The sequence below is a fragment of the Crotalus tigris genome, unplaced genomic scaffold (genome assembly GCF_016545835.1).
Source record: "Crotalus tigris isolate CLP2741 ecotype Arizona unplaced genomic scaffold, ASM1654583v1 scf7180000024374.3283719, whole genome shotgun sequence".
In the NCBI taxonomy this organism is placed as follows: Eukaryota; Metazoa; Chordata; class Lepidosauria; order Squamata; family Viperidae; genus Crotalus; species Crotalus tigris.
In genome coordinates this window covers 1,562,180-1,582,611 of record NW_024100544.1, presented here as the reverse complement: position 1 = coordinate 1,582,611, position 20,432 = coordinate 1,562,180, and the positions used below count along the sequence as shown (strand labels likewise).

At 38.1% G+C, this 20,432-nt stretch overlaps 1 protein-coding gene across 15 annotated transcripts in view; it reads right to left on the bottom strand.

Moving 5' to 3' along the window:
* NCKAP5 (NCK associated protein 5) overlaps positions 1–20,432 on the bottom strand; it is a 656,435-nt gene that overhangs the window by 53,300 nt on the left and 582,703 nt on the right. For 14 of the 15 annotated variants that reach the window (XM_039328230.1, XM_039328233.1, XM_039328231.1 and 11 more), the window contains 3 exons: positions 9,995–10,312; positions 6,454–6,593; positions 3,680–3,812 (listed from right to left, as the gene is read on the bottom strand). In XM_039328230.1, coding sequence (XP_039184164.1) covers positions 3,680–3,812; positions 6,454–6,593; positions 9,995–10,312 — 591 coding nt within the window. Of the gene's footprint in view, positions 1–3,679; positions 3,813–6,453; positions 6,594–9,994; positions 10,313–20,432 lie in introns of those variants that run through there. The other variant, XR_005554850.1, reaches the window with a different exon arrangement.

The following is a 20,432-nucleotide window of genomic DNA, read 5'->3' as shown; positions in this document are numbered from 1 at the left end:
GTGTTTCTGTTCATTATTTTTGGCCTCTTGCATGAAATCTGTGGCAACAGTTGCTTGTGAACATTAATAGTCTTTGTGCAAGGGTTAGACTGAAAATGTGACAAATGGCATATCTGATTGAAGCAGGTTCTTTTTTTTTTTTGAACCACTAATAATCAGATTGGCCCAGACTCAACAGACACAAAGCACTGCAATTCTGGAGGATTCATTGGATTTTTGCATCTCCGTTCAGTGATGGGGGGGAAGACTTGTATTTCACAAAAGGAAAGCTTCAAGAGTTCAATTTGCCTTTTATCTTTTATAGTTTCTGCTTTCTAGTTCTGTGCTGTCATAGTCTACTTTTTCTATGCCTGTTCTGCTGGGTGCCTTGATTCTTCTCTCCTTCCAAGTCTCTGCCCTTTCTGAGGGATACAACAGGAGTAACTTTTCCTTCACACCAGTTCTGAGGGAATAAATGTCTTTCTTTCTTTCTTTCTTTCTTTCTTTCTTTCTTTCTTTCTTTCTTTCTTTCTTTCTCTTTCTTTCTCTCTCTCTTTCTCTCTCTCTCTTTCTCCTCCTCCCCCCAGTTTTCTTGGCTGCTGCCTCTTTCTCATCAGGCCTGCTATCTTTCAGTTTGCCTCTTTAATTGACTTCTGAGCTCTTCTTCTTCATGAGGCCTATGGTGGAAAAATTCCCAGACAGCCATCTTGTCTTCCTCCTCTCCCCTGCCTCCTCCCTGATTGGCAGCCCATTGTCCTGACTATGGGGGGAGGGCCACAGTGGGAGGGGGAGAAAGGAAGGAGCAGAGGGGCTTTTAATCTCTTCAGGCAGTCCGTCCTTCCACACGATTGATTACTAAATCTATTTTACAGTAAGTTATAGCCCACAGAATGGAGCAGACGATTTGTCATGAGATAGTGCTTGAATTAGGCATTGGTGCTGCTTGTTTTTTTTTTTTTTTTTTTTTACCTTGACACTGCTTTGAATGTTCAACTGGAGCCCTGAAAAATCCTTGAGGAGCATCTCTGGCTATCTCTATTTTTTCCCTTCCTTGGCAATAAACACAAGAAATAATTATTACTCCTGTCCTCAGGGAAAGAGCCTGAAATATTCTTTGTTGTGTCCTGCAGAGGGGGGAAGCATGGAAAGCCTGGGAAGTCCATTCCAAAAAGTGGCAGACTCAGCACAATGGGACGAATGCAGTCTGGATGAAAATTTAATAAATGATATTTAATATGATTATATGGATAACTCATCTGTGTCTCCCCTCTGACAATTTTGAAAGGGACTATTGAAACTAAGAATGGGGTGGGACCATCTAACCTATCATTTCTTAAATAGGGGGTGATGGTACTGAACAACCAGCTAGCAAAAGGATGTTATTTAGTTTATTTCAACTTTTCATGTCTTAATGGACACCATTTAATCAGGATCGTTGATCAATAATTGTCTCTTTGAATTTGTGTAAGATAAGGGTTATAAAGCTTAAAACAGTGAGCATCAAATGCAGGAGGTACAATTATTTTTATAATGTTAGCTTCCATCTTGAAGCAAACAAGATATTATGGAGAGAGAGGAACTGGTAGTAGCATTTTGTTGGAGAAAGCACATATTGTATGTCAGTATGTAGTATAACACAGCGCAGGGCAGTTACACAATTAGGGCAAAAGTAAACCATCTGATTTAAGAAGCACAAAATACAATCAGGCATTCAGCTCTACAACTGGTAATCAGCAGTATGCTAAACATAAAGATGTCTGCTTATATATTGCTGCAAATAACTTGTTATTTCTTTAAAGAAAAAGTTCTATATCAGAATATTGATTCGAGAAACGTTTAAGGAATCTTAATTCAGCTGCTGCAGAAAGCATTTTATTTAACTGTAAGATAAAATGATTATCCCCTCAATTTTTTCTGTCTTAAAACAGTTTTCTTCAGGTCAGGTCCATTTGCTACAGTCTGGCTTATATACGTATTTGTGATGGTCAAAAATATTCTGAACATAATAGCAATTGCACAGATTTAAAAAGAACCAACCATCTGCCCAGGGAAAAAACTTGGAGCTGATTTTGGAATCACTAAAAGCAGTAAACAATGCTGTGTTATGAAAAGTGTGTAAAAAAATTCCTATGATCATTGCTATCCTAAGGCATATATGCAAATATATCCTTTGTTTTGTAATCAATGCAAATCCATCCCTTCCAGATTAATAGTTTCACGTAGTGCCATTTTTAGAATATTATGATTTTCAACTTGTATTTTCAGTTATCATTTAATTTTTTTATGTATTCTGCTTTTAATACTTAAACTCTGTCAGCTGCCTAGAGCTGGTTGGTTTCAGGTGCTATGATAAAATTTATAAATAAATAAATAAATCTTATCTCTTACAGCTCTTATACGTGTGACTATAACAGTTATATGAATATTATTTCTTGCCGGAAGACATGTTCCAATATACTTTGCTTGGACCCTTATTTGCACATTTTGGGCTTGATTAACTAGAGTTGGTTAGTCAATATGAACACCAGCTTCCCAGTGAAAAAATATTGCTGCTTTTATCTGTAGATCAAACATAAGCAATCTGGTAACTTTCTAATAGTTCAAGCCAGCAGAAGCTACTGATGAAGAGATTTAATAGGTTCCTCAATTTTTTGGTAGTCACATTTAGAATTCAAGAATGACATTCTTTCAAACCAGCTTTTTTGATCACTGTGACCATGAGCTTTCTCCCTATTAACCTTCTAGACACCAAGGATGCTGTTTACTATTTTATTTTATTATTATTATTATTTTCTGAACACTTAGCACGAAGATCCAGGCACCCATCATTTTATTCTCAAACTCTGGAATTTAAATCGGATTCACTATAGCCTGTGAAATAAAAATGATGCTTAACAGTGTATCTACATAGTAGCTGCTTATTTTCACCCACATTCACACAACATATATTAATAGCCTTGTGGATGCTAAGGCCACACTAAGTCTAGTAGTAGGTGTTCCAGTACCACTTAGAAATGAAGTAATGTGAATCTACTGCAATTCACTTGAGTAATCTCTTCCAAGGTCATCTCCTAAGCATGCTTCTAAATTAATTTAGAGTCAGCCATGTGCATTCAAAACTGCTTCATTAAAAATGGAAAATTTATACTGGATGAAAATGCATGAGGGTCACAATATAGGCATCGCCTAAATTTTATTCTAAAATTTGAATTAAAAAAACACAAAGCATGCATGCTTTAAAAATGTAATAGTTATCAACCAAACATTTACAAGAGTAAGAGTTTAGTTATTTGGCTCTTATTTAAGTTATATTTAATGTATGTGAAAGATCTAGAGAAACATGGGAGAAAAGGGCCATGTCTGTTTCCAAAGGAAAATTAGATACGACTTTAACTAAAGAATAGGAGCTGAGTTCATGGCTCATTGGCTTCTTTTAAACTATTTAAATATGGGACATGTGTGTGTGTCTTGTTGTATAATATACTATTGAAGCAATAACAGAATATTATATTGTTTTAGTTACACCATAAGGATTTACAACTAAAAATGTTATAGTTTGACATCTAGTCACAATCAGGCTGCAAAAATCAGGCTGTAAAAATACAATAAAGAGTAATGAGATTTTAGAAGTGATGGCTAAAAAGCATGTGTCACCACAGAAGTGGGATTAATACATTTCCTTGCACAAATGGTACAGTACCTTGTTTGTTGCTCTTCATTAAATCTACCAACATTTCCCCTCCAGTTCCAAAATCATTTGTTTCATGCTCTAGCTCCATTTCGGTATCACTGCTACTGCTAGCAGAGTAAGTGCACACTCTCAGTGCCCTGTCCTGTACAAAACAACATACAATTCCTTGACTCAAAACAGAAAACATTTCAGTGAAAGCAGTAGGTCTGGAGTGCAGGCAAAAAGGTGAGCCCTTTTTTTTTTTTATCTCTTTCACAATTTATTTAACTGCTGCCATTTGCTACCGATTATGTCATTAAAGGTCACAATCCCTGAACTTTCTCCCAGCACAACCTAAGTATTAAAACCAGTTTGCACACAATCCAGCTAGAGAATCCATCTTGCTTTAATGTTATAACAAAAGCATTTGAAATGTAAAAAGGATCCAGGAAGAGTTAGTGGCAACTCAGGAATTCAGAGTCGGTCATTTACCTGTTGTTGTCTCTGGGGTATGAAGTAGTCACCCAACAAGTCTCTGAACTGACAGAAATGGAAGCAAACATTGTTCATCGGGTGAGAAATACTTGGGGAATATTTTGAGGGCTGGAGATTCCCTATATTATAATTTTATTGGTTGGGATTTGTACTTTTATTGTTTTAAAGATATTTCTTAGGATTATAATTTTTAATGCTGTAAGCCACACAGAGTCATTTCGTTACAAGAGAGGTGACAAATAAATTCAATAAATACATAAATAAAATATTAAAGAAACATAAAACTGTAGGAACGTTAGGTATCATCTAGTACAGTGGTCCCCAACCTTTTCGGCTTGGGGGGCCTGGTGTGTGGGGGAGGGGATGGTTATGTGTGAGTGGTAGACATTCGCGCAAGCACAAACAGCTCCATTTGCACACATGCGCATGCGCTCACCCACTGCTTGTGAGGCCCGGTTCTCAACAGGCTGAGATCCACTAGTGGGCCGTGGCCTGGGGTTTGGGACCCCGATCTAGTACAGTCCCTATCCAGCGCAGGAATCCAATTCTACAGTGTATTCCTATGAAACAAAGTGTACTGTATTGCAGTGGGGAACCTGAATCCATACCATCCCCCAGTGGTATAATCTTCTGTTAGCATTATTGTTTTTATTTGGTTTGTGCTTCTATCTAAGCATAGTACTATATTAGTTTTCCTCATAACAATCACCTGCTGAGATTGATGGAGCTAAGAAAAGAATGATTGGCTCGGAGTCATCTAGAGGGTTTCCCCATAGAAAGTGACTGCAGTTATAGTGATTAAGATGCTGGTTTAGAAACCAAGAGATGGTGAATTCTAATCCTGCCTTAGATATGAAAGCTGTCTGGATGATTTGGCCAATCACTCTCAGCCCACCCATTTCACAGGGTTGTTGTTATGGGGAAAATAAAAGGAGGAAGGAGTATTAAATACATTCATCGCCTTGAGTTACTTATAAAAATAATACAGGCGAGAGAAAAATCTAATAAAACTTAGGACTTCCCACTCAAATCCAATAATTCAGACTATTATCTTAAAGGACTTTACATTTATTCTAATTCTTTATTTGGCACAATGCAAATAATTGTATGATTGTAATTTTTCAGTATAGCTTTTTTTAAAAAAAATTATTCAAGGTAGGCATGTAGTATCTTCTTGGATGTGTTTCTTCTCCTTTTTCCAAAGGAAATTCTGAGTTTGATCACAGAAATGCAATGGGCTTTTCTTTTACTCTTTCACACAGTCCAGGTTTTCAAGAGAAATCAACCCAGATATTTTTCTCTTGGAGAAGAAAATATAACTGCTTCATATATCCTTTCCACTTCAAAAAAGGAAAGTAGCTTTGGATGAAGGGAACTTTGATTAGGAATAAAGTTATAGCAAAAAATTTAAACATTCCTACGTTCACTGCCTCTTTTATCAAATTCAAGGCTGCTAACACTTGCAGTAAAGAAATAACAACAGCACAAAATATTCTATGTATTTTTCACATTAAACTTTAGCCTTCAAATTTTCTTGCAATTGACCTCAGTTTCCTGGAACATAGTAAGAGGCAGAATATGATCACTTTTTGAAAAAGAGATAGTATGAAACTACATAAGCACATACAAAAAAGAAAATGAAATGAATCTCTACTGTATAATGTTTGGGGATAACAACGGTTTAATATCTTAAGTTGATAGATTACTTGACATCACGTCACAAATTCTTCCCCTGTAAATTAACTGCAATCAATAATAAAAATTATTTGTAAATATTGTAAATGAAAGGGGAAAGCACATATAACATATTAATGCTAATGAATATGCATGATATATTACTGAACTGAATTTTAATTTAATGTAAGTTTACTTTTGGTAAACCTACTGCTACACAAAATATTCAGCAATAATGTTATTTTACCATTCTTATCTCTGTTAAACAGCTAACATCTTGTATGGAAATGATGAGAGGCTAGTGGATTTGGTCTAAAAACAGAGTAAAGATATTTCCTTGCCATGAACCTTATTGGGTGTTTGACTTGCCTATTGCTCTATACTAAATGGCAATAGTTATTCAGGATTTTAGATAAGATTTTTTTCTAATATAGCATGGAGAAGCCAGAGCTGAACCTGGGACATTCAGAATACCATCCATCAACTCTAATAATGTGTTATAATCAAATTACCATCACAGAGTTTGGGAGGATGAAGTGGGGTAATAACTTAAGAGATGGACAGAATATAAATTTGAGAAATAAATAAACTTTGAGAAATAAACCAAATACTTTCAAAATATTTTACATTTATACCTTGGCTTTGATAACATTCTTGCTGCTCCAGTCTGGAAACATCTTTACATTGCTGTTTTTTTCTTTCTCTGAATCATCTAATGATGCCGAAGCCAAACAACTCGATTCTTGACTGTTTTTTCCCACGGGACCTGTTACTCCTGGATAACAAAAAGAAATGGAGCATAGCATCTTGGATTATGTTTGCATGTAAGGATCAGATTCATTCATGAATTGACTGATTACACTATGGTCATGGGAAAAAGAGAGGACAGTGGCTTGCAAAATGTTACAAATGCAGAATATCCGCACCTTCTTCTTTATCAGGAAAAGAGGTAGTCATCTCTGCCAGAAGACATTTAGCAATAAATTGGGTGTTAAAGTAAATGCAACAAATTGCCAACATTTTTATAAACTAAACCTCTTCCCTTTCAATAAATTTGTGGAAAGAAGACTGTGTGGGAATCTTGCTTCTTTATTGTAAGCTGCTGCTAAGGACTTGATAGCTCCATTTCTACAAAATGGAGGAAGAAGTAGACAAAGCTAACTCGATATGAATCCTGCAAGCCAAATCACTTAATATCATGGAACATACTTCTTACATATAGTTACATTACCAAAAAGGCATAATACTCAGCCATCCTTATTGTTAGGGATGTGCAAGCAGAGCACATATAACCTCAAATTATAAATAAAATAAAATAAAATAATAAAACAAATTGGCATGAAATCACAACGATTTATGGGTCCTGACCATTTTTTTTTAATGAAAAGTTTGAGGAAGGGAACCATCAGAGGTAGATTTTTCTAACTGAGAAGAAAAGGACGAAGCAATAGAAAAAAATTCTCTCACCACAAGTGTTCTAAACCAAATAATTTACTCTTTTTCAATGGACCAACTTGTAGAACAAGAGCACATCTAAATCAGAGTGCTTTGTAAGATTCACCGTATGCATGCATATGGGAGGGAAAAAGAGAGATTAGTGAGAAGACAACATTTGAAAGTGAGAATGTTGACTTCCCAATCTGCAGCATACCAGGTTATTTTTTTGTTTTGTTTTTTTTAAAAAACACATCTCTTCAAGACAATTTAATTAAGAAACAGACAGTAGAAGGCTGGTGCAGTGAATATTAGCATTAAGATCAGGACAATCTCAGTGCTACTGACTTCTTATGAAGCAATTCAGTGCTTGCAGTTTCTATTCAATTTGTTATAATGACAGTGTTTAATCACGGAGCCTTTTCTATAGCACGCTGCTGAACTGAGGTCACACATGTGGCTATTCAAGCATGTAGCATATAATCTATAACTAAGATTTCTATTCTAAATCTCCTCTAGTTATGCTATTAATTAACAATACACTTTTTTTAAAAAAATAGTCTAACTTAAGATACCCTTTCTTTAACTACAATCTGAAATGAGCAGGGGAGTTTCCAATGAAGCATACAGCACGTATTTGCATTCTATTGTAGGCAGTGCAAACCTGTATTAGGAATTTTACTAAATCAATTACATTCCAGCATGTTTAATTAGAAGGTGTCTCGTAAACTTTCAAGAATCTTTAATGTAGTTTATTTATTCATCTGTTCAATTTAAATATTGACACATTAGCAAAACTTCTTTGGGATTCTTGCAATAGATTTCTAATTCTCATTTGAACGTGGCAATCGGAGAAAAGGTCAGCTTTGCCAAACAATTGTGCAGTCTAAACATGTTAACATACTCTTTCTGTTTTAAACATTTTTTTCTTTTATGAAGTACACGGGATCATGATTCGAATACTTAAACAAATAACATTTAGCACATGAGATTCACGTACTTCTGATGAACTTGAAAAGGGCAGCCTTTTATACTACTCAATAAAATGTCTATGGAGACTCTCAGTCATCCAGGTCATAGTTGTCCCAAAGGTGCTTTTCAAAAGGCAGCTGGACTTTCTTGGGGTTTTTCTCCCCCTCGAAAACGCTTTGTTTCTCATCCAAGAAGCTTCTTGAGTTCCACCTGAATTGAAGAAGTTTCTTAGATGAGAAGCAAAACATTTTCAAGGGGAAAAAAAACCCCCCAAGAATGTCCAGTTGCCTTTCGAAAAGCACCTTTGGGATTCTGAATAAAATGGTTAAGCTACTTCTAGATGTAGATGTATGAATGCTTCATATAACAATCATCATCATAAGCTTGCATTGGCCTTTACACCTGGACTAAGAACCATATGGTCACATATGACATACCCACACATTACAAGCACATACACACACAAAAGTATTTTAAGAGTAAAAGTTCTGCCACCTCTGGAAAAATCTTCAATTTGCTTTTGGCTACAGCAGGGGTGTCAAACGCGTAACGTCACGTGATGTGTCGTGACGTATCGCAACTTTTTTTCCATTGCCGGCAATGGGGTGGGTGCGGTTTTGCCATGACGCATCGGCCCACGGGGCGGCAGTCTGACACCCCTAGGCTACAGCTTAAACGTGCCCTGACTTAGCTTTGACATTATCCACAAAGTATTTAAAGACATGGCGTGGAAGAGTAAGCTGCTGGAACCTCTGCTCCTTTCTTTCTCTCCTGTGTGTGCCTTTTCCCCAGCATCAGCCTAGCAGAATTGCCAGTAAAGCTGCAACCTTGACACAGGTGTGGTAGAAGACGTGTGCTTTGGAGCACTGCAGCCACCAGCAGAGTACAGCAGCCAAATGAATGAAGGTGGCTTTCCCTCAGCAGGAGTGGATGCTCCAAAAGAGAGGGAAAGAAGTATAAAGGCTCAGCTAGATAAAGCAGAACATGGGAAAAAAAAGATGCAAGAATTCTACATTGTGGCCATTAACAGAAAAAGAAGAAATCTCAGAGAAAGGGGGGGGGGAGACTTAAGACAGAACAGACTTAAGAAATAAATGTTGATGCGTATTAGCAATAATACAGAGTATTGTATAGTATATTGCAGGGGTAGGCAACCTTGGCTCTTTTATGACTTGTGGACTTCAACTCCCAGAATTCCTGAGCCAGCAAGCTGGCTCAGGAATTCTGGGAGTTGAAGTCCACAAGTCATAAAAGAGCCAAGGTTGCCTATCCCCGGTATATTGAATAATAATAATATAGATTATAATATGAACATTGTCAAATGTACTAATTGTCATACGATTATCATAGTGATAGTAAAACGATAACAATAGAATCGAATATAGGATCGCTTTCATGTGCTTGTTTTTACAAAACAGAATATCTCCCCAACCTTTATAGGGAGATAGAAAGAAACCAGCTATCCAGGGCCCAGCATGTTTGTGTCTCTCTTGAATCTGGGTCAGTCTAACTGGGTAGAGCTTGAAAAAGACCCCCTAACACGTGCTATGTCTTCTTTATAAGACAGTAGATTCCCATTTAGCATCATAACCTCTCCATTTCACTGGGCTCAGCAGTTTGCAAAACATCTACAGTAATGCGAGGTGTCTTTTCAGCTGCATATTTCACCCATTTTTACACAATGTTATCATTGGGAGGTCTCTGCTAACGAGAACGGACAGGTGGACACAGAGCATCTCGTTTGGAAAAAAACAGAAGCTGTCGTTTTACCTGAAGAAGCTGCTTTCGGAAGATGACTCTGCAAAGCCCGCACGCCTCTATCAGCCATTGTAGGATCTGATGCGGAATGAGAAATTACACTCTCGACAGATCCCGGGCTTTTATTAGTTGTTGAAGGCACTTCTCGTTCTAGGGTTTGGGCTTTCTCAGATGGAGACTGAGGAAAAGGTTGCTCGGGTGATGTGAAATCTTCGTTTTCTAAATCCAGTCCTTGTTTAGAAACGTGTCGGCCCGTTGAACGGTTTCCTGAGTCTGGAAGAGGAAAGGTTCCTATTCCACTGTCCAATGTCCTCATTTGGCAGCAGGATTCTGAAACGTAAAAAGACAGGCTACTTTCAGTGGAAAAGACAAAGAACAACAACAAGAGGGCACCTTGAAGCAAGGGCTTCAGCGTAAACGGAAGGCTACGGCTCAGAGGCTTCGTACATACATCGCTAGCTGGGGGTATTTTAAAATGAGAGAAGGCCTTGAAAACTGAGAAAAATCACTGCAAGTCAAAGCAAACAGTATTGATCTATTTATTTATTTATTATTTATTTATAAGATTTATAAAGCTGCCTGAATCCTTAACACCCCTGGGAGGGTTTAAACAATTAAAATAATAAACAAAAATAAAGCAGAAAATAAAAAAAGAAGTTCGGGAACAAGAACCATCTAGTTAATATATATATATATATATATATATATATATATATATATATATATATATATATATATATATATTCACAAAGAAACCCATCATCCACTTTAACCCAAGGCCTGTGGAACCAAGCCAAACTTCTGACAATCTTTTAAATGAAAGCAGGGAAGAAGCCATGGGAATCCCTAGAGAAATGCCATTCCAGAGGATTGGCAGAGCATTGACAAAGGTGGGTCTCATCAGATCACTTTGTCTGAGCAATGGGATCTGCAGATCTGTCTGAAACTGCTGGAGAAAAGCAGCCCCTCAGAGAGCCAGGCCCTACTTTGTGGACCAGTCCTTGAATTGCATCTTCAACTTAACTGACAATTAGAGCAGCTCATATGTTGTTAAGCAAAGGTGAGCTTATTAGTAGCCTGTGGCCACTGCATTCTGAACCAGCTGAAGTTTCCAAATGATTTCAAAGAGCAGCAGCATCTAGAGCCCACTGCAATCATCCATATAAAAGTGATTAAGACATGAGTGACTGTCTGGATAGCCTCTTGATTTAAGAATGGACATAACTGACACACAAGGTGAATATATGTGAAGGCCTTCCTAGCAACAGCTGCCACCTGATTTTTAAAAAGGAGCTGTGAATCTTGGAAAAACCTCAGATTGTGTTCCAGTCCTAAATGGAAAAGTGCCATCCCATCCAGCACTAAACAATGAGATTCTCCAGGGCCAGATGGCCCAAATCACAACAGCTCAGTCTTGACAGAGTTCAGTGTGAGTCTGCTTCTCCTCAATAGCTCCCTCAGAGCTTGCAAGCATCCCTCAGTTGACCTCTCCACAAGATAGCATACTGATAGTACATTATTCCAAATTTGAGTAAGCAAGCAAGCAAGGAATCAGAAAATGATCAAAGATTTGGATCAGGGTCATGGTGGCCAAGAACAGAGCTGGCCCAAACTCTGAGTCACTCTGGGCCATTCCACAGCCTCTGTTAAACTATAAAGCCTTTCCTTCTCAACAATCTTAGTATGAAACCTACTCAAATAGTGTGGATAGTACAACAGAATTAAGACCAAAGCAAAACAAAATATCTGTTCTGTAGCTATCAGCTCTGTTCATTACCTAATAATACCACTAATCCAAATTCAAATAGAAACCTTTTTGGAAAAAAAATTGAAGTACAGAGCTTATGCAAACCAGATGTTCTACTTTACTGCATCTACATTAAAAAACTGAGATAAGGCATGGCGTATTGGCTACTGCAAGACATGAATGGGAGTCCCACCTTAGATAATTTATGTCCCTTTAGCACAGACATGTCAAACTCAAACTCCACATGGCCTGAGAGAGATGGTGAGGCTCCTCTGGTGGACGAGGCTTTGGTGCTTGCCCTGATCTCGCCTTTGTCCACTGGAGACCTCCGGATCCCCTCTCTCAGCCTTGCCTGGCCTCCACAGGAGGCACAGGATGAAGCTGCTGTGTGTGGAAGTTTGCAGGAAGCAATTTCCTCCGAGTCCAACTTGTGAGGGAAGGCTGCCCCAATAAGCTAGCATCCTTACCATTCACAATTGGAAATGGAGATTCCCTTTTGAGAAGGGCCACCCTCCCTTCTGCAGGATCGGGGAGCACTACTCCCCTGCCTCCTCCTCTTGCTCTCCAGAGATCTGTCAAGGTAGAAGCTGGACTTGGAGGATACTGCTGCTGCCTGCAAACTTTCTCCTCTGAGCTTTCACATGCAGCAGTGTCGTCCTCTGCCTCCTGTTTTGATGGGAGGGGGCACCAGACAGGGAAATGCCAATGATATCTGGGATTAGAAGAAGAATGTCTCCTTTGGCATGCTGTGCACACGCACACACACACACACACACACACACACACACACACACACACACACACACACACCATTCCAAGCTTGGAGACTTTTTATCCACATATGAGCTTGCAAACTGTCAATCAGGCCTGGGCTTGGGGAGAAGGCCCTCTCCTTCCTCTGTGGATAAAAGTCCCCAAAGTTGGAATGCGGGGTGTGTGTCTGTGTGTGCATGCACGTGCACGCACTTGCCTGCTAGCAGATTGGGGAGGCAAGGAGCTTGTGGGGCACCGAATTGTCCCCATGTCAAGGTAGCTGGAACAACTTGTTCCATATCAACCCAGCCATCCCAATTCAGCTGCACTCAGTGAGCAGCATCAAGCCGGCCATATCCACCCAGCCATGCCCACCTATTTATGGTGACCTGGCTGTGACCACCCAGCCACGCCCAGCCTGCCACACCCACTGGCCCCTGTAAGTTGTCATAGTCTCACATGCTACTGGCCCTTGGAGGGCAACCATAATGTTGATGCAGCCCTCAATGAAATTGAATTTGACACCCTGCTTTAGCAGTATGGTGAAATCTATGGACCCCAATTATGCTGAAAAAGTTTTCCAACTGTTTTAAAATAACAAATATGTAGTACAGTAATATAAGCAAACATAAAGTTGTTTTATGCTTTACTTTATCAAGTTTTATTATGTTTCTGTCCAAATTCCCCCCCCCCTCAAAATTTATCCATGTACATCTAATGGTTCATGGAGCCCAGGTTAGAAATCCCCACACTTTAAGCTATATGGATTCTATAAATTAGGTTGCATATTTTTTTTGTAATTATACATTTGCATCTGGTAGAGATTTTAAAAAAAATATTAATGAGAAAAAAACACACATTTAACAGGAATTAATAATCACAACAAATTAATCAAAACTGTTGCATGCTGCATAGCTAGCTTTGGCCTATGGAAGTAAGACTTCCATAGGCTTTTTATAAAGCTCCAATTTGTAATCTTCTTAAGTATGCAATACATTTCAATTTACTCTGAAATTTTATTTTACTTTTTAATTTTATTTATTAAATTTATTTGCCGCACATCTCACTGTGGGGTTACTCTGGGTGGCTTACAACATTAAATGGGAAAAAAATGATAAAAATGAGAACATACCATTAGTAAAGCAATGAAACAATAAAAATAAGCAACGAAAGTATGATATGAATTAAAAGATGGCTTGTGAGGAATGTTATAGTATATGGTCCTCAAAGAATCACAAAACAAGTAAAATGAAGGTTTTGTTATAGGTATTATCTTTTATTTTTCCTAAGGGACTTTTATAATAGCATTTGCTATTACAGTTATAACTCCACATGCTGCTTAGAATAACTTTAGTCTAAACAAGACAGGGTTAGGCTCTTATCTTTAGAGAAGAAATTCAAAATGCTATTATATAAATTTATTTTTAACCAGTCCAGTAGTTATCTGGAAATACATCAATCTGAGGTATTTGAGATTTGGGCAAAGACTGTACTCTTCTCACAAAATAAAAGTCAAAGCATCCCAATTATTTTAGACTCACTAAGTTACTCACAGAATTGTAAAATTGGCTTAGGAGATTCCATGAAGTGAAAGATTGCACAGAATACATCTTAAACCAAACATGGACTTATATGACTGGTCTATTTCAGGCCATCAAATACATGTCATTCTAGAGACAGATATAAAGAAATAAAAAGGTATCAGTGCATTTTGAACACTGTATGCACATAGAAATAGATGGAATTTGTTTGAATAAGGACAAACAATGGTAAGATTAGAAAAGTATTGGCCTATCACTCATACACGGCAATTAACCATCACAATTTCAGCACCATGGACAGCCCCTATCTAACCTTCAAAGAGTGTAAAATAGTTGCTGCAACCTGAATATTTTGCAGTATTTTAAGCCAGACTCAACAGTGTAAAAGGATGGATGCAACATTATAAGCACCAAACAACAGTCTCTCTGAAAGTATAAATAAGGAATATTTTTTAGGAATAAGTTTATTCCCAAAAGGCAGTGAATATTATTACTATTAGTATTATTGTTAGTAATATTATCCTCAACTAATTAGCTTTACAATCTTCCAAGTTGTATTTCTACGTAAGGAGAAAGAAGCTAAAGTTTTTTTTTTTTTGCTTCTTGTGGAAGTGGACCACTGCCAGATTTAATGAATCAATCTAATTGTACTGCTCTTCACTTCCCCCTCCTCTCTTCATATATTTGTAATGGAGAAAGGCCATCTACAATGTTTACCATCATTTTATTATTTCAACTACTCATTTTTACAAGATTTATGAAAGATGGGAAATTTGGATCTATAATTCAGAAAGATAGGTTGTTCCAGAGAGGAAAGAGCAACATTCACAGTATAGATAAACAAATGTTTCTGCAACTATTTTGACCTGTTTTAATAATTTGTTCTCTAGACAAGAAAGTTCCACTAATCTGATAAAAAAGATTTTTTAATATTTCTTCTCTCAGTTTCCTATAATGAATCAGTTCTTTAATATTACATTTTTCATTTTACTGATACCATTAGCTCCAAAATACCCCTCTTCAATACTCCTCAGTACAACTAAGACATTTATCTCTTATTATATTTTACAGTTTATGCGAAATGAAAAGAAAATGAGTCCCGTTAATGCCAATATCATTTACAAACAAGTTAACATGATCTCTGAAAGTATTTTGAATTATAAATTCCACCACTAGCAAAGTGGCAGCGAGGCTCATTTCAAAGGGGCTCTAAGGCTGAAATGCTATTCTCAAAATCCTAGACATCTGGAAATTACTAAAGCTAATTTTCAAATAAACATGAATTGGATCCAGCTGCAAATACACTTCTAAGGCCTCCAAGCTCAGAGAGCACTTCCTTCCTTCTTTCCTTCCTTCCCTGGACCTTTGAGACTAGTCTCCTGATTTAACTCACAATTGTCCTATTTACTTATTTAAAATAGTTCAATGGCTGTCCATTTTATATATCATAACCCCAAACAGTTTAACATGTAAAAAACAAAGTTTTAAAGCAAACAGTAATACTAACAGAAACTAGATCTCATGACACCCCCAAAACAACATTCCCCATTTATCTACTGGTCACCAATCTCACCCTACCTCAATTTTTATGGGAAGACCCAATGCTTTATGGCCTTCTGGGAGTTTCTTCAATGACATACGTGACTGGGAGAAGGGGCTGAGCAACACTCTGGCTTGCAAACGGGAAAATGAGGTTAATGATCTCAGCCAATGATCCTGTGGGTGTTAAAAATTCCAGATAGCCCTAGCCTTGATTTGGACTAAAGTAGCCCTCCCCAGTCATCATATCAGCAAAATTGCTTTCAGGGGGGGCTAACTAAATCTATCACTTTGAATGCTGCTTCTCTAGGATTATTATGTAAATCACCATCTGAATTTCCACATGATTCCTTGGTTTATATGACTTGATTCTGATTTTAAGAATTAGAACGGGCTATTCTGAATAAATTCGCATTATGCCATTGTTTCAGTGACCAGAATTCATTGTTATCTCTCAAATATCCTCTCTATATTTTGTGACAGAATAAAACATGGGAGCAAAATATAGGTTTTTCTTCCATTCTGCTCTAATTCCTTGGAGGCAACTGTTAGTGAGACAGAAGAAGGTATCTCAATCTCAGTCCAGTAATTTTAGAGTCGCTAATCAAGCTGGAAAATTAAAGAAATGTATCTGTTGAATATCCGTGCAAGTGTATCAAATTCATTCTCACAGCAATATGCCCTAAGCTTTCCCTTCTTCTTGAAAAATGTGAACAAAACAAGAGGAAAATAACCTCTGGCCCTGAATCATATTTTCTTCTTAAAAGTGTAAAATGGAAGCTATTGTGCTTCCTGCTATTTGCAGGTTTCTGGAGAGATGAGAGAAAAATCTTGTGCTTATTTTATAGGTGTTCCATGTGACATTCAATGCAAATCTCCTTCCATCTAGACAGAGTAATTTGCAAAATATTACAAAGGAGATTACACTAAAAGGGTTCATTGGTATCTCTACACACTTTCAACTGACAACCGCAGAAACATTAGCTTAAAACTGAGAGGGAAAAAAATAAGCTAAAAGTCTGATCACATCTTCTCACAACAAGTTATATAAAGCTGATGGGAAGCCCACTTCTACTGTCAGCCCGAGAGGAAATTTAGAAACCCCAGAGTTTAGATATGTTTAAATTGTACTGTGGATATGCCTGAAATGGGGAAAAATGGTTTTATGTCAAACCAGCAAGAAACCTGCAGGAGTTCTAGAAGCTGTGCTGAACTTTTTGGGGTCAGTCATAACTCAGCAGAAACCAAACCAAAAAAATTAGGTTGTTCCAGGTTTTAGTTAAAACAAAACTCAGCTGAGTGAATAGAGCACGGTTGGTGTGTGTTCCACCCTCTCCCCTCAGCAGCTTATCTGAGGGCCCAGTAGTCACCCCAGTGCCTTCTTCGCCTTCTCTCCTCCTGCCACCATCAATGTCCCAACATGTCATAGGCCTCCTTTCGGAGGAATTGATTCCTTTGTAAAACTACTGAATAGCAGGTGGTATTTCTATTGCTGCAGATAGTAATAACTAACCTAAACTACATACTAAAACTGCAAATAAAGTGATTCACTCACCTGGAGAGGATGTCTTAGGATTCCATACCGTATAAGACATATATGAAAAGAAGAGAAAGTCAAAGAACATGAGGAAGACCCAGAAGAAGATGAAGAGACAACATCAAAGGCACACTACAATAACATCAATTAACAATGGTTAAGGCTGCCAGAAGAGCAGGAACCAGAACTTTGTATCTTTCTTGATACCCAAAGTGGGAGGAGAAAGAGGAGGAGGAGGAAGAGGAGGAGATGGAGATGTTTGGACATCTCCTACTACAGTGGTGGCGAACCTATGGCATGGGCGCCAGAGGCGGCATTCAGAGCCCTCTCTGTGGGCATGCACACCGTCGTCCCAGTCCTAGGCCTTCAGCTCAGTTTTATAAAACCTTTTCACTTTAGGCCTCCTCCGTTGCTGTGTACAAAAAAAAAAAAAGTTTCAATCAGTCAATTTCAACTTCTTGCGGGTGAAAAAAGGTCTTGCAAAGTTGGAATTGATTGATTGAACTTTTTAGTCCCACCCAGTCTGCCGTTACCACCGCAGCCACGTGCACCCAATGGGCCACACCCACCCAATGGGCCACACACACCCAGCACTCGACAATGCTTAAGTGGGTTTTGGGTTGCAGTTTGGGCACTCAGTCTCTAAAAGGTTCACCATCACTGTCCTACTACATGGGGTCTGAGTTTATTTAAATTTCAAGCATCATTGCATTGGATAATTCAACATTGCAATTATGTTGTAAGTAGATTTTGGAATGCTCTTTTACATTTGAGATGGGAGCAAGAGACAAAAAGCTGTTTCTCCTCATGTGAGTTTTGTGCATAGAGTCACAATATGTGGGAGTGTTCACATTTCTTTTTCCCTTGGACACAACAGAAAAGATTTCTTGATCATTAAGGTAATACCTTCCATTACTAATTTGACTGACTGGGAACTCCTGTGCATTGCACAAAATTTCAAGGCACACGTCTATGGTAGCATTCTCTAGAGCACAGCCTTCTAGATATGTTTAAGTATAAATCCCGAAGCACAGCCATGCTGTCTTGGAAAGCTGTAGTCCATCAGATCCAATAAGGCAACTGATTGTGGATGGTTGTTCTAGAAAATGGGTTTGGCTTCAGGTAGAATATGAGCCAAGAAAGATGAGTTCGCTTGCTGCGTCAAATGGATGGAAAGTGCTTTCTGGAACATGGCCAGCTTTCTCCAGCAGTAGGGAGCAAGGGAAAGTGCTGGGAAAATTTAGGATAGGCAGCCTAAGAGTTATAATCCTGTGGCACGTTAGTAGTAGAAGGTTAGAAGAGGAGGAAGAGAAGAAAAAGAAGACACCCCAAAAATTGGGAGTACAGGGGGGGGGTGGGGTATTTACTACTGGGAGCTGTGGAAGGAAGGAAGGAAGGAAGGAAGGAAGGAAGGAAGGAAGGAAGGAAGGAAGGAAGGAAGGAAGGAAGGAAGGAAGGAAGGAAGGAAGGAAGGAAGGAAAATGTCCTTCTTTTTCCTCACTGTTCCTTTACTACCCATAGCCCCCTTTTAGCCTATATACAAACTGTAACAACCCAGTTTAGTTTCATGCATCAAATCATCTGAACAATACGTGGAAAACAGGTGCTCTCTCTGCTGAATACTTCACATACAGAATTTCTGCACATCCTTAAATTAGATCAAATAAAATAATTCAAGCTAGACTGTAGTGAGCAATCATGTATTGGCTGGTGCTGCTCCATACAATCTAACAAATAATTTCCTTTTCAATTTTATGTTTCCTCTTATTGATGTTTTTGTAACATTTCCCATTTGTTATTTAATTTTGTCACAGCAAGCGCAGCTCTTTCAAATTCTATGTTCCTTTTTACCATATTGTGAATCTTAGTGGACTGCTGGCATGACCCCCAGCTCAAATATCATTTGAACACCAATGACATTTATTCTGAGAAATCATTACATTTACATCCAATATATTGACCAAACCAAGTAGTTTGAACACATACCTAGCAGGGGAAAAGGATTCCCCTGCTAGAAATTAAACACGTGAATTGGGCCTATCTACAATTTGCACCAAATTAAATGGCTGATTTTCTTTGAAGGATATACTGGAAACAGATTCATCCATAGATGCCTGTTAATTCTGAAACATTATTCCTTCCAAATATTAGCCTAGTTTTTCATAAGCTCTCCAATGTGAATCGTTCTTTTCTTTAAAATACATTGGCAATTGGCAAGTAGACCTCATGCTACAGATGGCAGAACAGATCTCTTTATCTGCCTGTCCTTTCCATTCTTGGAAATGCTAAAACAAGCAAAAAACAAAAACAAAAACCACACACATAGAAATAAAGATTTGTTGCTTCCAAATCAGTGTCAGTTTTAAAGTGAATTACATATGTTGGGCTGTACTTGACTATGTTAACTAAAGTTGAATGTGTCAGGTTTTCATTGTTTTGCTCTGAAGGTCCAACTAATGCATGAATCTGAAAAGAAATAAAGTGTTTGTAAAAGTGACCTAGTCTCAATGCCATGGCATACACTGAAGAATGAAAAAAAACCAAAAAAAAAAAACCACTGCATTCTTTCCTGAAGCAAAATTGTGTTGTGAATTGATAGGGCTTCACGTAAGGCCTTGTCATGCATTGGGGCCTCAAATTCTAATACTGAGTTGGAAGCACACCACGCTTACAACTGCAGCATTTTTAACAAACGAAACTGTTGCCTTATTTTTGACTGCACCGCAACACTATCCTAAAGATGCCTGGAATGAATACAGGTGATCCTCGACTTACGATCTCAACTGAACCCAAAATGTCTGTTGCTAACATTTGAGACATTTGTTAAGTGAGTTTTGCCCCATTTTACGACCTTGCTTGCCATGGCTGTTAAGTGAATCACCACAGTTAAGTCAGTAACATGGTTGTTAAGTGAACCTGGCTTCCCCATTGACTTTGCCTGTCAAAAGGTCGCAAAAGGGTGACCCCGTGAACCTGGGAACTGCAACGGTCATAATGAACCAATGGTCAAGCATGTGACCTGATCATGTGACCGTGTGGATGCAGCAATGGCCATAAAGTGAAAAACAGTCATACATTACTTTTTTTCCGTACTGTTGTTAACTTTTAATGCTCACTCAATGAATAGTTGAGGACTACCTATACTCCAGTTTCTAGACACAGGATTAGATGATTAAATGAACCAATCAGACCATTATCTAGCTTTATGCAACAGCTATGAACCCAGACACTTCCTGAAAGACAATTAAACATTATGCTGCTCAGTTGCCAATTTAGGTAGATCTACCAATCTGCGAAACCTTTTCCTTTCAAATTTAAAACACGTAAGGTAAT